Below are 13,631 nucleotides of genomic sequence, written 5' to 3' on the forward strand. Positions count from 1 at the left end.
GAAAAATCACACTCTAACGAAAGGGAAATAAAGAAATTAGTGTATACAAGGTCATCCCTCCCAACAGGGAGCTACGAACGCTCCATCCATGCGACGCTGGAACATCAACAAGCAGACTTTAGAACTTTTTTTTTTTTTTTAGCCTAGTACCATTTTTGTGACAACCCCCGAAGTCATTAAGCTATAGAGAACATAGAGCTTTAACAGTGCAGATAGCATAGTCCAATTGCTTTTTCATTACAATAACTGAGTCACATAGGATTGGGTCCCAGGTCAGCTGTTGGAAGAGGCTGGCAGTCCGTGAGCGCTGCAGTGTTTTCCTATGCCATGTGATGGCAGCGATCGACGGGGTGCCAGGACTCAGACCCCCGCTGATCTGATAAAGACGACCTTCATTACTGGATTTTGAACGCTGCCTGAATACTTTAGGCATTTTATAGAACGCCAGATTTCACACATTGCGATGTTTATGATCCGATTGGAAGGAGAGACCATGCACAACCCAACCTTCTACACAGCACACTCACACATCAATTAGAGAAATGACATGGCAGGTAAGTCTCTCCAACCAGGTGTCACAGCTTCCCCTCACAAGGCCTTGCACGGCTTCTCATCTCTTGATATGGGCAATATAAATGTCCCTATTTGCCCAGGAGGAGAGCCACTAGCAGGGCATCCATCACTACCCGTGCTCATAGCGTGTAGTACTACTTTTCCCCACAAGGGCCGCAGACCTGAGAGGCATGGTGTGCATTTCAAGTGAGAATGCTCTCCCCTGCAGAGCTGCTACGTGTCTAGCAATTTCCACTGATTTGTATGAAGTGTAAAAGTACTCACATAATGTAGCAGCGGCTCTAGCCTCGTACCATTATCAGGCAAACCTCATTGTATAGATGTAGCCTTAAAGGGGCAATTCCAGGAATTTACCATTGGTGACCTATCATCGGTTGATCGGCTGGTTTTGGTAGCTCTGGCACTGAAACTACACAGCTTCATCTATTGTGTAGTAGACAGAGACCGAAGTGAATGGAAGCAGCGATACAGTTACAAGCTCCGTCCGCAGCACAACGTATGAACCTGTAGTCCTGGGGACGGAGCTAGTCGGAAACAGCTGATCGGAGTGGGTGCAGGGCAGCAGATCTGCATTCAGAAAACTTTTGATAGGTTATAGGGACATACCAAAAGTTTTGATTGGTGGGGGTCTGAGCATTGAGACCCGCGCAAACTCTCTAGAACGAGGGCAGAAAAGTGCTCGCTTAGCACGTCCTCTCTCCTCGCGGCAGGACAAGAAGCGAGATGGACTCAATAGAAAGACTATGGGCTCATGTCGTGCAGCTAAGGGATCATCCTAAGTGAGAGCTTCTCTCCCCTCATTCTAGAGATAGGTGGGGGGTCTCATCACCAACCAAAACTTTTGGTATGTCCCTATAACATATCAAAAGTTTTCTGAAAGTAAAAATCCCAAAATACCCCTTTAAAGCTAAAGCCCACCAATATAAGCTTTTACTCTCTAATGATTTTCCCACCACACACCTTGGAACGACTACAATGTACTGTGCGAAAGATTAAGAGCCGGTTCTTGGAGGGTATGACAAAGCACTTAAATACACTGTCAGCTATCCAAGTCAGAGGATGTACGGCCAGTCACGCCAGCACAGATACTACACCACAAAGGACTGGATCTTCGGTTCTTACAGCTACTCCACATAGATCTAGCGGCAGCACGGAACCGGCAGGCTCTTCACCCGCCGGAACAGCCTGCCGGAGAAGGCTGCCGCTAATGTGAAAGTAGCCTTAGTGAAGTAAACAGCTTTTTAAAGCCACGTGTACAAAAATAGCTTGGGGACTACTGCTATAGACCATGGCTGACCAGAAAACTATTTTAATTCAATAGACAATCTAAAAGATCCAAATATCTAGGTTTTACCATAAAGCCTCTTGCACACAACTATGAGGCTGTACAGAGACATATGGAGTCCTGTCATATCTCGCACGTCTACGAGTGTCCTTATTGCTCTGCTCAAAAAAAAAAAAAAAAATACTACTAATAATCCCAAGCCTTCCTCCTTTGATCCGATTTTGTCTTGTACTACAATTAAAGGGGTCCTCCGGGCTTTTAATATTGATGACCTATCCTCAACACCCGGCACCCCCGCCGATCATCTGTTTGAAGAGGAGGCGCGCGCCGTGCCAGCGCTGCCTCCTCTTCACTGTTGACCTTCTTGCCGTCACCTCTGCAGCAGGTGTAATTATACCTAACCGTCCCATTCATTTCAATGGGACGGATCGTTCCCATGCGGTTAGGGTCCATTCACACGTTCGTAATTCTGTTCCGCATTTTGCGGAACGGAATTGCGGGACCCATTCATTTATATATAGAGCCGCACTATGTGCGGCCCGGATCCAGAATTGCGGATCCGCACTTCCGGGTCTGCAATTCTGTTCCCGAAAAAAAAAAAAAAAAATTTTTTATAAAAAAGTACATAGAACATTTTCTATCAAGTGCCGGCAATGTGCGGTCCGCAAAATGCAGAACGCACATTGCCAGTGTCCGCGTTTTGCAGACGTGTGAATGGATCCTTGCTGCAGAGGCGACGGCGAGAAGGTAAACAGTGGAGAGGAGGCAGCGCCGGCACGGGGCGCGCCTCCTCTTTAAACAGCTGATCGGCAAGGTGCCGGACCCCCGCCAATCTGATAATGAGGATCTATCCTGAGGATAGGTCATCAATATTAAAAGCCCGGAGAACCCCTTTAAAACTGAGAACTACATAAAGATCTCTCTGCTCTGCGCTCCAGGCCAGCCATGTTCCCCTGTAATGTGTCTGGAGCAGGAGCCTCCACGCTGTGGCCTGGCTGCCCAAGGACAAAAATGCTGTTAAGCCACTAAGCCAGTCCCCTTCTTTAAGCTCCTCTCCTTCAGCCAGCCACCAGCCAAAGATGGAGTAGATCAATTGGAGAATAACCAGAAGGATTTCGCCTAGACCGTGTGCGGATCACGCAGAAAGTGCTGAAGACTGACAAACAGTGCGGGCAGCTATAACAGTGTTACTTTTCTAGGTTTAGTGCTCCTTTAAGGATCCCTGCCCAAGTGCACACCATCGATGATGATGCCGGCTGGGCCTTCTGCCAGAAGTCTGAACAGACACAGCCAGGAGGGAAGCCTGTTCAGACGTCCGTTGTTCTGAGCACACACTTCCCTATCTGATAATGTCACCTATCAGCATCCATTGCTGCGAATGCAAGCAAAAAAGGAAATAACTCTATCATGTGAAGGCTACAAGAACCACAAAGATCAGGATTCGGGATGAGCGAAATTGACTTCGGATGTACACTATTTGAATGTATTGGCTCCGATGAGACAAAGTTATTGCTTTGCGAAGTCTCGCAAGACTTCGGGTAATAACTTGATAAATTAATTTGTACTGTAAAAACCATTTCCCGAACTCTGGTTCGGTTTCAAGAGAACTGAAGCAATAACTTTGGCTCATCGGAGCCAATACATTCTAATACTGTACGGAGCTCTATACAATATCAGAACGAGGTTTTATGCGAATCGACTTCGGATGTTTCATCCGAAGTCGATTTGCTCATCCCTAATCAGGATACATACATGACCTAAAACAGCAGCACATCCTTCAAGGCTACTTACTTTTCTCTTCCTTCCCCGACCACGGCAAGCCTCTTGCTGTCCTCTGTCCAGGCGATGTCCTTAACCTTCCCCACAAATGGCTGGTACTCATACTTCAGGAGATGCTCCTTCTGCGTGGTATCCCATATTCTTAGCTTACCAGTGATATCTGACAAACAAGCACACGGACACTTCCATCATCACATTACGTGTGACGCCACTGAGCCTACTGAATAATGAATTGTCCTATGTACACAGTCTGCTGCCATTCATTATCACAGAGCTGGAAAAACGAGCTGCGTCTACTCCTTTCACTTATTCCCTTTCCTACAATGTCTTCTGAGCCTGCCAGGTACCTACGACCGCGGAAGAGAGGAGCCCACCTACGACCGCGGAAGCCCCAGGAAAAAAAGGGGGGGGGGGGTATCTGATCTACAGAATTCATTTTCAAATTGTCTCTCTCAGGAAATTATACATGGAGTTAGTTGATGGAGGTCTCTCGGTCAGCCAGCCTATAGATTTCAAAGGTTCTTTTTTAATGCTTTATTTCCCCTGTGGTGGCGCTGCAGAGAGACCAGACACCTGTACTGCAAGAGTGCTAGATGCACGGGTGGCTGCCCACACCTGGTAAATGTCTCGTTCAGCCAGAAACTCAGAAAACTGTGAGAGGGGGGGGGGGGGGGGAAGCAGTAACTGCATAGTGCTGCCTGGATTGTTCCAAGAGTACTTCCTCATTTTTCCCTCCATTAAAGGGGTTATCCCATCTTAGACAATGGGGGCATATCGCTAGGATATGCCCCCATTGTCTGATAAGTGCGGGTCCCAGAGGTAGGACCCGCACCTACGAGGAGAACAGAGCAGAGAAACTTGAGGAGGGCGCACTGTGCCCTCGGCTATTTCAGTCTGCCCCATAGAAATGAATGGGAGCTGTGGCCGTGCATGCGCAGTGCGCTCCCATTCACTTCAATGGGAGAGGTGGGGAGCTGCGCCTGGTGGTGGACAGACCCCCGGGATCCTCCAGCCACAACTCTCCCCGGCTCTGTTCTCCTTGTAGGTGCAGGTCCCAGAGGTGGGACCCGCACCTACCAGACAATGGGGGCATATCCTAGTGATATGCCCCCATTGTCTAAGATGGGATAACCCCTTTAAATAATATAGACTCAGAAAGTGCTGCCTCCCTGTCTCATAAAAGGAGATAGGCACAGATAGTACCACCATCCTGCCTTGCTCTATATAAAGGCACAGACAGTACTAACTCACTCTAGGTCCCTGTATATGATGCAGGCACAGACCGTACAACATCTCAATCTCTCCCACTAAATGATGCCAGCATAAAAAGTAGTGCCACCCAGTCTCCCCCAGTAAATGATGTAGGCAGATAGTACTGCCATCCTGTCTCACTGTATAAAGGATATAGGCACAGACAGTACTTCCTCAATCTAGTTCTCTGTATATGACGTAGCCACAAATAGTACTGCTTCCTTGTAAATTATGTAATACTGTCCCACTAACTAGTAAGAGGTAAAAGGGCCAATTTACAAGAGCTGACACGCAGGGAAATGATTGGGAGCGTACTGTTAGTTCCCGAGCATTACCCACGTGTGTGCGCTGCACTTACATGCAGCAGTCATCCTCCTTTGTATAGGGATGAAAGAGATAAAACGATCATTCCTTCCCATGCAGATTGTTTGTCGGCAGCATATCCTTGTTCACACAGGACGATGTGCTGCAGACATGATCAAGTCACCAGACAATCAAGAGCTTTGCGCATAGTCACAATTATCGGGAATGAGTGCACAAAGGAAGGATTGTTCCCGATAACTGGCCCAAACCTAAACCTGTGTAAAAGGATAATGATGGCCTATTCTCAGGCTAGGTCATCCATAGGAGATCAGTGGGGACCGTCACTGTTGTAGGTAGCCACTGGTGCCAGACACTATACAGTGGGCGGCACCAAAAGCAGAAGGCTCCATCATTATGGAAAATTTTAAAAAGGGTTGGCCATCGTCTATTACTAGCGGAGTAGTCCATACATGCAGCCGGTCACAGACATTATTAAACCACTGGCTCAGATTTCTAATTGTTTCAGATGCCTAATTTATACTTACTCGCAGGTCCCCTTCCTGGCGCTGTGCTCCCAACATTGGCCACTGATGGAGGGACATATCAGTCCTGTCACTAACACAGGGTACAGACCGCGCATGTGCTGGGTCCCTGTTCATCCCCGGTGTAAGTGAACAGAGGCTGCTGACTGGTGGGACGGGTCACATGTTCCTCCATCAGCAGCCATGGAACCGCAGCACCGGGAAACAGGTAACCAGACCTAAATTAGGTCCGCCGGCAGTCATGGTTTAATAATGGTCAGCTCTTTAACTGTACTGGCATTTATATCAGGCATTTACTATATAAGGGTTAATCAGCAGTCGTCATAGTCTTCTTCATGCTTTGCAGTAACCTACCTCCAGATGCAATGTAGAACCCACTGGGAGCGTACTTGGCCACAACCACCTGGTGGGCATGCTCGGTGTAGACATCTGCAATGGCCGGGTTCTACGATGAGGAATAAGACAACACAGCAGATCAGAGAAAGGTAGGTAATGACTGCCACATACAGACCCAGCACGTTTTATCTTAGGTTCAAGGTGCAAAGAGCCCTGGCCCCATTACACGCGCTGCCTCTTGTCACTGGGTAAGCAGTGTCAAGTCTCAGACGTATGGAGAGAAATTGTATTTAACACCATAAAACCAAGGAATCAAAGCGGATCTATGAGCTGGAGCAATAATTCTCCAATTCCTGCTTTCTATCCATCCCCATTAAAGAGGCGTTACATGACAGAGCAACAGATCGGGGATCTCCAGCTGTGCACAGGTTTACTGCACGGGTAAGAGCATTAGACCCACACTGCCGCCATGTCAGCAATGCATCAGGTCCGCTCTGACAGGCTGCAGAGTGTAGCAGGATCCAGAATGATCTCCGCCAGATCTAACAGCAGTACAGCCACCACCACCGATCCACAGAATGATAAATGTCTGACTCTTGGGGCCCACACTGACCAGAATCCTCCTCATGAGACGACCACTGAAGGTCCATGCATGGTATTTACTTCAGTAGGACTGGCTACAAAAACCAGACCTGATCACTACCTGGTAAAAATAATAAATCAAAATCAAAGGAAACCTTCCGTCAGCCAACTGGCTGGGGTACCGGGTTTTGGAACCCTTGCCTATATTGATGGCCATGTGCCACTTTTGTAGAAGAACATTTCCTTTACAATCCACTCCTGACCCCTGCTTTAGAGGCTACAAAAATGGCACATGTGGAAGCACCCCAAGAATAGTCCTTCAACCCCGTTCATGACCGTAATACTTCACAACACCGAATACTAACACGTAAACTGGCTTATATACACCTGCGAGACAATCATTTCTCATACACGCAGCAGAGATTTGGGTCATATGGGTGAGGGAACAGTCAGGAAAAGGGCAATCATGTGTCCACAGTTCAGGCTTGCTCACACGAACGTTTTTTGCGTTCCGTATACAGAACCATTCATTTCAATGATACCGCAAAACAAAAAAAAACACACACGGTTTGTACCCCGTTCCGTTTTTCCATTCGAAGATAAAATAGGTCCTATTTTTCAAAGTAATTACTGTATATGCCATACGAAAAAACAGAATGGAAAAACAGAACGGAACCGGAAAAAAAAAGAAAAAAAAGAAAAAAGATAAATGGATCACAGAAAAACGGCCCTAAAACACTGAAAAAGACATATGGTGGTGTGAACGAGCCCTTCTCCTGACAAACACTCCTTATGTCTCAGCGCCCTAGGCCCCTGAGGGGTGCTTGGGATTTCCTGCAGTCACATGAGTTTTAGCTGGAAGATAACTGGGTATATTCAGACTAGCCCTCTCAGGAATGAATCACACAAGTGAAGTCTGCGGGCGCGGCTCTGACTCACCTCAGTTATGTACGTCCTACGGGCAGGAGAGTGAAAGGCTCACAGTGTGAACCGGCCACTGCCTGCCAGCTCAGGAGAACAAGCCCGTACAGGCTGGAGCTCCCAGAGAACTGCGGCACACACCTACATAGCCCGTACAGGCTGGAGCTCCCAGAGAACTGCGGCACACACACACCTACATAGCCCGTACAGGCTGGAGATCCCAGAGAACTGCGGCACACACACCTACATAGCCCGTACAGGCTGGAGCTCCCAGAGAACTGCGGCACACACACACCTACATAGCCCGTACAGGCTGGAGATCCCAGAGAACTGCGGCACACACACACCTACATAGCCCGTACAGGCTGGAGCTCCCAGAGAACTGCGGCACACACACACCTACATAGCCCGTACAGGCTGGAGCTCCCAGAGAACTGCGGCACACACCTACATAGCCCGTACAGGCTGGAGCTCCCAGAGAACTGCGGCACACACACACCTACATAGCCCGTACAGGCTGGAGCTCCCAGAGAACTGCGGCACACACACCTACATAGCCCGTACAGGCTGGAGCTCCCAGAGAACTGCGGCACACACACCTACATAGCCCGTACAGGCTGGAGCTCCCAGAGAACTGCGGCACACACCCCTACATAGCCCGTACAGGCTGGAGCTCCCAGAGAACTGCGGCGCGCACACACACCTACATAGCCCGTACAGGCTGGAGCTCCCAGAGAACTGCGGCACACACCTACATAGCCCGTACAGGCTGGAGCTCCCAGAGAACTGCGGCACACACACCTACATAGCCCGTACAGGCTGGAGCTCCCAGAGAACTGCGGCACACACACCTACATAGCCCGTACAGGCTGGAGCTCCCAGAGAACTGCGGCACACACACCTACATAGCCCGTACAGGCTGGAGCTCCCAGAGAACTGCGGCACACACCCCTACATAGCCCGTACAGGCTGGAGCTCCCAGAGAACTGCGGCACACACACCTACATAGCCCGTACAGGCTGGAGCTCCCAGAGAACTGCGGCACACACACCTACATAGCCCGTACAGGCTGGAGCTCCCAGAGAACTGCGGCACACACCTACATAGCCCGTACAGGCTGGAGCTCCCAGAGAACTGCGGCACACACCTACATAGCCCGTACAGGCTGGAGCTCCTGGAGATATTCCTACATACACCGCCATGTACTGTATGGGACCCTACAACTGCGGCACTTACTTCCCTTATTACATACTTCAGCAAAAAAAAAAAAAAAAATTAAAGCAGTTTCTAGCAGGAATGGCACAACATTGCAAGCAGTTACAAAAACAGACATGTCAGGAGAGGTGAAGGCTCCTTTTTAACCCTTGGCCAATGTACATAAGGGTTTGGGGCTATAGTTTTTTTCTTAATTTCTGGAAAAGCCCCTTTAAGAGGAGAGAAAAATGTAGACAAGATGCCATTTTCCCACATCCTCTAACCGCAGGACCCGGGTTGGTGGATGGACAGGAGCAGAGAAGGTCTCTGATGCCGTACCTCTATATTCCTGATGATCACACATTTTCCATTCGTGTAGAGAAAGTTGTTGCCCTTGGGGTCTCCTCCGAGCACCTTGGCCACTCCTCTCTCCGTCTGAGGAAGGCTGGCAAACACATGTTCTAAAGGAGAGAAAGAAACGGCATAAGCTTCAAGCATTAAAGGGCTATTCCCAAACCATTCCACCATTTTATGATCAGTGGGGTCCGACCTCTCAGAATTAAAGGGTCCACAGCGTTGATGTAGCATTCATCCTGACCACACAAATACCAGCATTCAGTCATCACCATCCTGCACCCAATCCCTCCACACTGTCCCCAATGTCTACTCTTCATTCATTCCTCGCCTTCCATAGGTATCCGTCTATCAGCCTTCATTCATTCTATCCACACGGTCACATTAATTTCCACAGAGATCAATCTCTATCCCCTTCTAGCCACTGAACTCCATCCATTCACACTGGCAGCAATGTGTCATTCCTAATTCATTCCCAATACAGGTCAGTGAATGATGTGCGAGACTCCCGTCTATCCACGTACCATCTATAGAGGAGTACGAAATGTAATTCCTTCTATTCCTATAGAGACCAGAGATCACAGACCCCCATACTATACCCCATTCATTCTAGCCACAGACCCCCATACTATACCCCATTCATTCTAGCCACAGACCCCCATACTATACCCCATTCATTCTAGCCACAGACCCCCATACTATACCCCATTCATTCTAGCCACAGACCCCCATACTATACCCCATTCATTCTAGCCACAGACCCCCATACTATACCCCATTCATTCTAGCCACAGACCCCCATACTATACCCCATTCATTCTAGCCACAGACCCCCATACTATACCCCATTCATTCTAGCCACAGACCCCCATACTATACCCCATTCATTCTAGCCACAGACCCCCATACTATACCCCATTCATTCTAGCCACAGACCCGCATACTATACACCATTCATTCTAGCCACAGACCCCCATACTATACACCATTCATTCTAGCCACAGACCCCCATACTATACACCATTCATTCTAGCCACAGACCCCCATACTATACACCATTCATTCTAGTCACATAGCACCGAGCATTATATTATACTCCATTTTAGCAACATAGCACCGTATACGCCATTCATTATATCGCCATAGCAGCATACTATATTCCATTCATTCTGTCCCCATATCATTACACTATACTTCATTCATTCTATCCCCATGGAGATCAATGTAACACCCATCCTTTACACGGAACGACAGATCAGTAGATTGTCAGCAAGGAAGCATTCCTTCCCGGCAATCGCCTGCTCGTCAGTGGAGAAGAGCGCTGCATTTACATGTAGTGATCTCCTCCACAGTATAGGGAGCAGTGATCGCTACTGCCTTCACTCGTCCCCACACAGACTAGTAGTTTGCCGGCAGCAGGTGCTGTTTACACTGCACAATCTGATGGCGGCACATTTACACCGCCAGATAATCGCCAACGAGCGTTCCTATAAACGCTGGTTAGCGATTATCGGCGGGATTCTCCTCCTGTGTAAAGGGCCCTTTATACTTTGTTACAATGTATCCGTTTAGATAATTAACGGGCCGCGTGGAGTCCTGACTGTTCAGATCACAGAGGATTGTCTCCGATATAACTGTGGGAGGCAATATTCACGGCCGGAAAGCAGAGATACTGAAATGGTGACGAAATGAAAAAAAGTGCAGCAGAAAATAGCAGAACTTGAACATGGGCCACGGTTCATCAGACACCAATACAAGAAGAGGGGCCGATCATGACCATGACCAGGTCAGAGGCTCCTGGGATTTCTCCACGGGATGGATCCATGAATCCTGGAAAAGCTTCTATATGGCAAATATCATCTGTGCCCTATAGGAACCATCGCCGCCCCGGCGTCACATCCGACCTGCGGGGCACGCTCGTTATATATTACCTCCACACGAGCACGTATCAGCAACCTCCGGCCCTCCAGCTGTTGTGAAACTACATCTCCCAGCATGCTCCATTCACTTCTATGGGAGTTCTGAGAAAAGCTGAGAAAGTGGGCATGCTGGGAGTTGTAGTTTCCCAACAGCTGGAGTGCTGATCCCCGCCGTAGTTAATTCCATTACCCCCCAAAAGTTACTAAGTGCACAGATACCAAACCCGCATCATGTAAGAAACAACTGGATCCCAGTACAGGGCAGGATTCATACCAGTCACCTAATATTCTGGATAATCACACCACCACAGAAACTTAGTATAAAGAACATACAAACCGTAATAAACCCGCGACGGTCCAATACTTGTATAACCGAGAAATCTCCTGCCTCAGTAATGACACATAACACAGACTCCGCATGAGAGGGATGGACCCACTGCTGCACCCCCAAACCTCAACAGGACACCCCCAATGATGTATGCACTACTTTATTTATACCTCTTATTAAAGGGCCCAAATTCGCTTTCACAGGACACCCCTCCCCAAACACCTGAGCCAAACGGGGCACCCCACAAACAGGACAGCTTATTTGTGGGGAGCCCCCAGAGCACAGAGGGCACCCCTCCCTCCCGAAAGCCACAGTCTGCAACAGATGGCGCGCCGGCCCCCCGGGGGAGCGCCCCTCTCGCGGGCGGCGCGCCGGCCCCCCGGGGGAGCGCCCCAATCGCGGGCGGCGCGCCGGCCCCCCGGGCGAGCGCCCCTCTCGCGGGCGGCGCGCCGGCCCCAGGCACATAAATAACACAGCAGCCATGCCAGGACATTCTTATGTCTATATGGAGGTTGCTCAGAGTTTTCTGGATTTGAGATACATTGATGTCACTACAGCATTTGGGGTGCACTATATATATATATATATATATATATATATATATATATATATATACACATACACACACATATACTGCTGCCTACTACAGGGATAACACCCATGGGTGGGCCTGGGCTGGAGAAGCACCATCATCCTCATCTATAGCTGGAGGAGATGACTGCAACAGGCTGGGAGCGCCAGGAAACTCCCTGACAAGTGCGGAGAGCCGCAGTACACGGTGCTGGGCGAGGTGTATACACACAGTGCTGACGTCACGGCTCCCCGCTCATACGGACCGTGTCCCCCTGCTCCCCCCGGTCACTTACTCAGCTCATAGGGCATCTTGCTGTGAGTACAGAGCCTGCACGGAGTGTCTATGGATGAGCCTCTGCTCCCGGCCGCCCAGCGATTCAAACCCGGAAGCCGAAGCCGAGCGCCCAGCTGCGACGTCTCCCTGTGGCTTTGACCATATATGGTCAACAACGAGCGCTCCTCCAGCCGCTCCCCCCACGCAGCTTAGCGCTGTCACTCTGGCGTGACGTCACCACGGAGGCGGGGAGACCGCCGGCGCCATATTTACTACGGGCTAGGTTGTACTTTTATGGCTTTCCACTAGAATGTGAAGTTTCTTGTGTGGTCATTTTTTGGAATATAATTTACCGGGGTTTATCCGACGGACGGACATTCCACCGTGCAGATAGGAGACTGACAGTCTTTATTTATTCTAGCCACAAATCAGTGTTCATTCATTCATTCCCATAGAGATCAATGTAACAGATTTCATTCATTCTAGTCACAGCCTTCTGTTACCATGGAGATCAATGTATCAACATTCATTCCAGCCACATACATAATACAGATAATAAATAGACATAGATAACTTTATGCATTCATTCTGTCATGAATACCTTATTGAAATGAGTGTAACCGATATCTAGCCTCAAAAATATAAGCAAAAACATTAAAGGGGTATTCCGGTTGTTAGAAGTTATCCCCTATTCACAGGACAGGAAATAACTATTAGGCTAGGTCTACACGACGACATTTGTCGCGCGACATTTTGTTGCACTAATGTCGCGCGACAATTTTTATAATGGCAGTCTATGGTGTCGCACTGCAACATTCGAGATGGATTTTTCTGCGACTGTTGCGTCGCAGTCGCAGCATGTCGCATGTTGCAGTGCGACACCATAGACTGCCATTATAAAAATTGTCGCGCGACATTAGTGCAACAAAATGTCGCGCGACAAATGTTGCGCCCTATCTGTCGCGCGACTTTTTGTCGCGCGACAAATGTCGTCGTGTAGACCTAGCCTTAGATCGGTGGGGGTCCTACCGCTGAGACCACCACCGATCACGAGAACGGGGGTCCCGTACCCTCTGCGGCCCCCTGAAAAGAGTGGAGTGGCCGGTCACACGTGCGTGCAAGTGTGACCATTTATTTCTATGGGAAGTCTGTGAGCGCTGTACTCGGCCATCGCCACAACTCCCAGAGAAATGAGTAGAGCGACCACGCGAATGTGGGAGGGGGTAAGTTCTTGTGATCGGTGGGGGTCCCAGCGGTAGGACCCCCACTAATCTAATGTTTATCCTCCATCCTGTGGATAGGAGATAACTTGAAACAACCAGAATACCCCTTTAATTCATTCTTTGCTTTCCATAAATATCAGTGTTCTTTAGTAATAATACATGTCACCGATCATGGGGGCAAATGACACACTCTA

At 48.9% G+C, this 13,631-nt stretch overlaps 1 protein-coding gene across 1 annotated transcript in view; it reads right to left on the reverse strand.

The window, feature by feature from the left end:
• Positions 1-12,391, reverse strand: part of WDR1 (WD repeat domain 1) — a 51,245-nt gene extending 38,854 nt beyond the window's left edge. Inside the window, exons 1-4 of the mRNA XM_044296427.1 lie at positions 12,234-12,391; positions 9,106-9,227; positions 6,088-6,178; positions 3,650-3,797 (exon numbers count right to left, since the gene is read on the reverse strand). Coding sequence (XP_044152362.1) covers positions 3,650-3,797; positions 6,088-6,178; positions 9,106-9,227; positions 12,234-12,249 — 377 coding nt within the window. The 5' untranslated portion in view covers positions 12,250-12,391. The remainder of the gene's footprint in view (positions 1-3,649; positions 3,798-6,087; positions 6,179-9,105; positions 9,228-12,233) is intronic.
• Between the last annotated feature and the right edge of the window lie 1,240 nt (positions 12,392-13,631).

This window comes from Bufo gargarizans, chromosome 1 (assembly GCF_014858855.1).
Source record: "Bufo gargarizans isolate SCDJY-AF-19 chromosome 1, ASM1485885v1, whole genome shotgun sequence".
In the NCBI taxonomy this organism is placed as follows: Eukaryota; Metazoa; Chordata; class Amphibia; order Anura; family Bufonidae; genus Bufo; species Bufo gargarizans.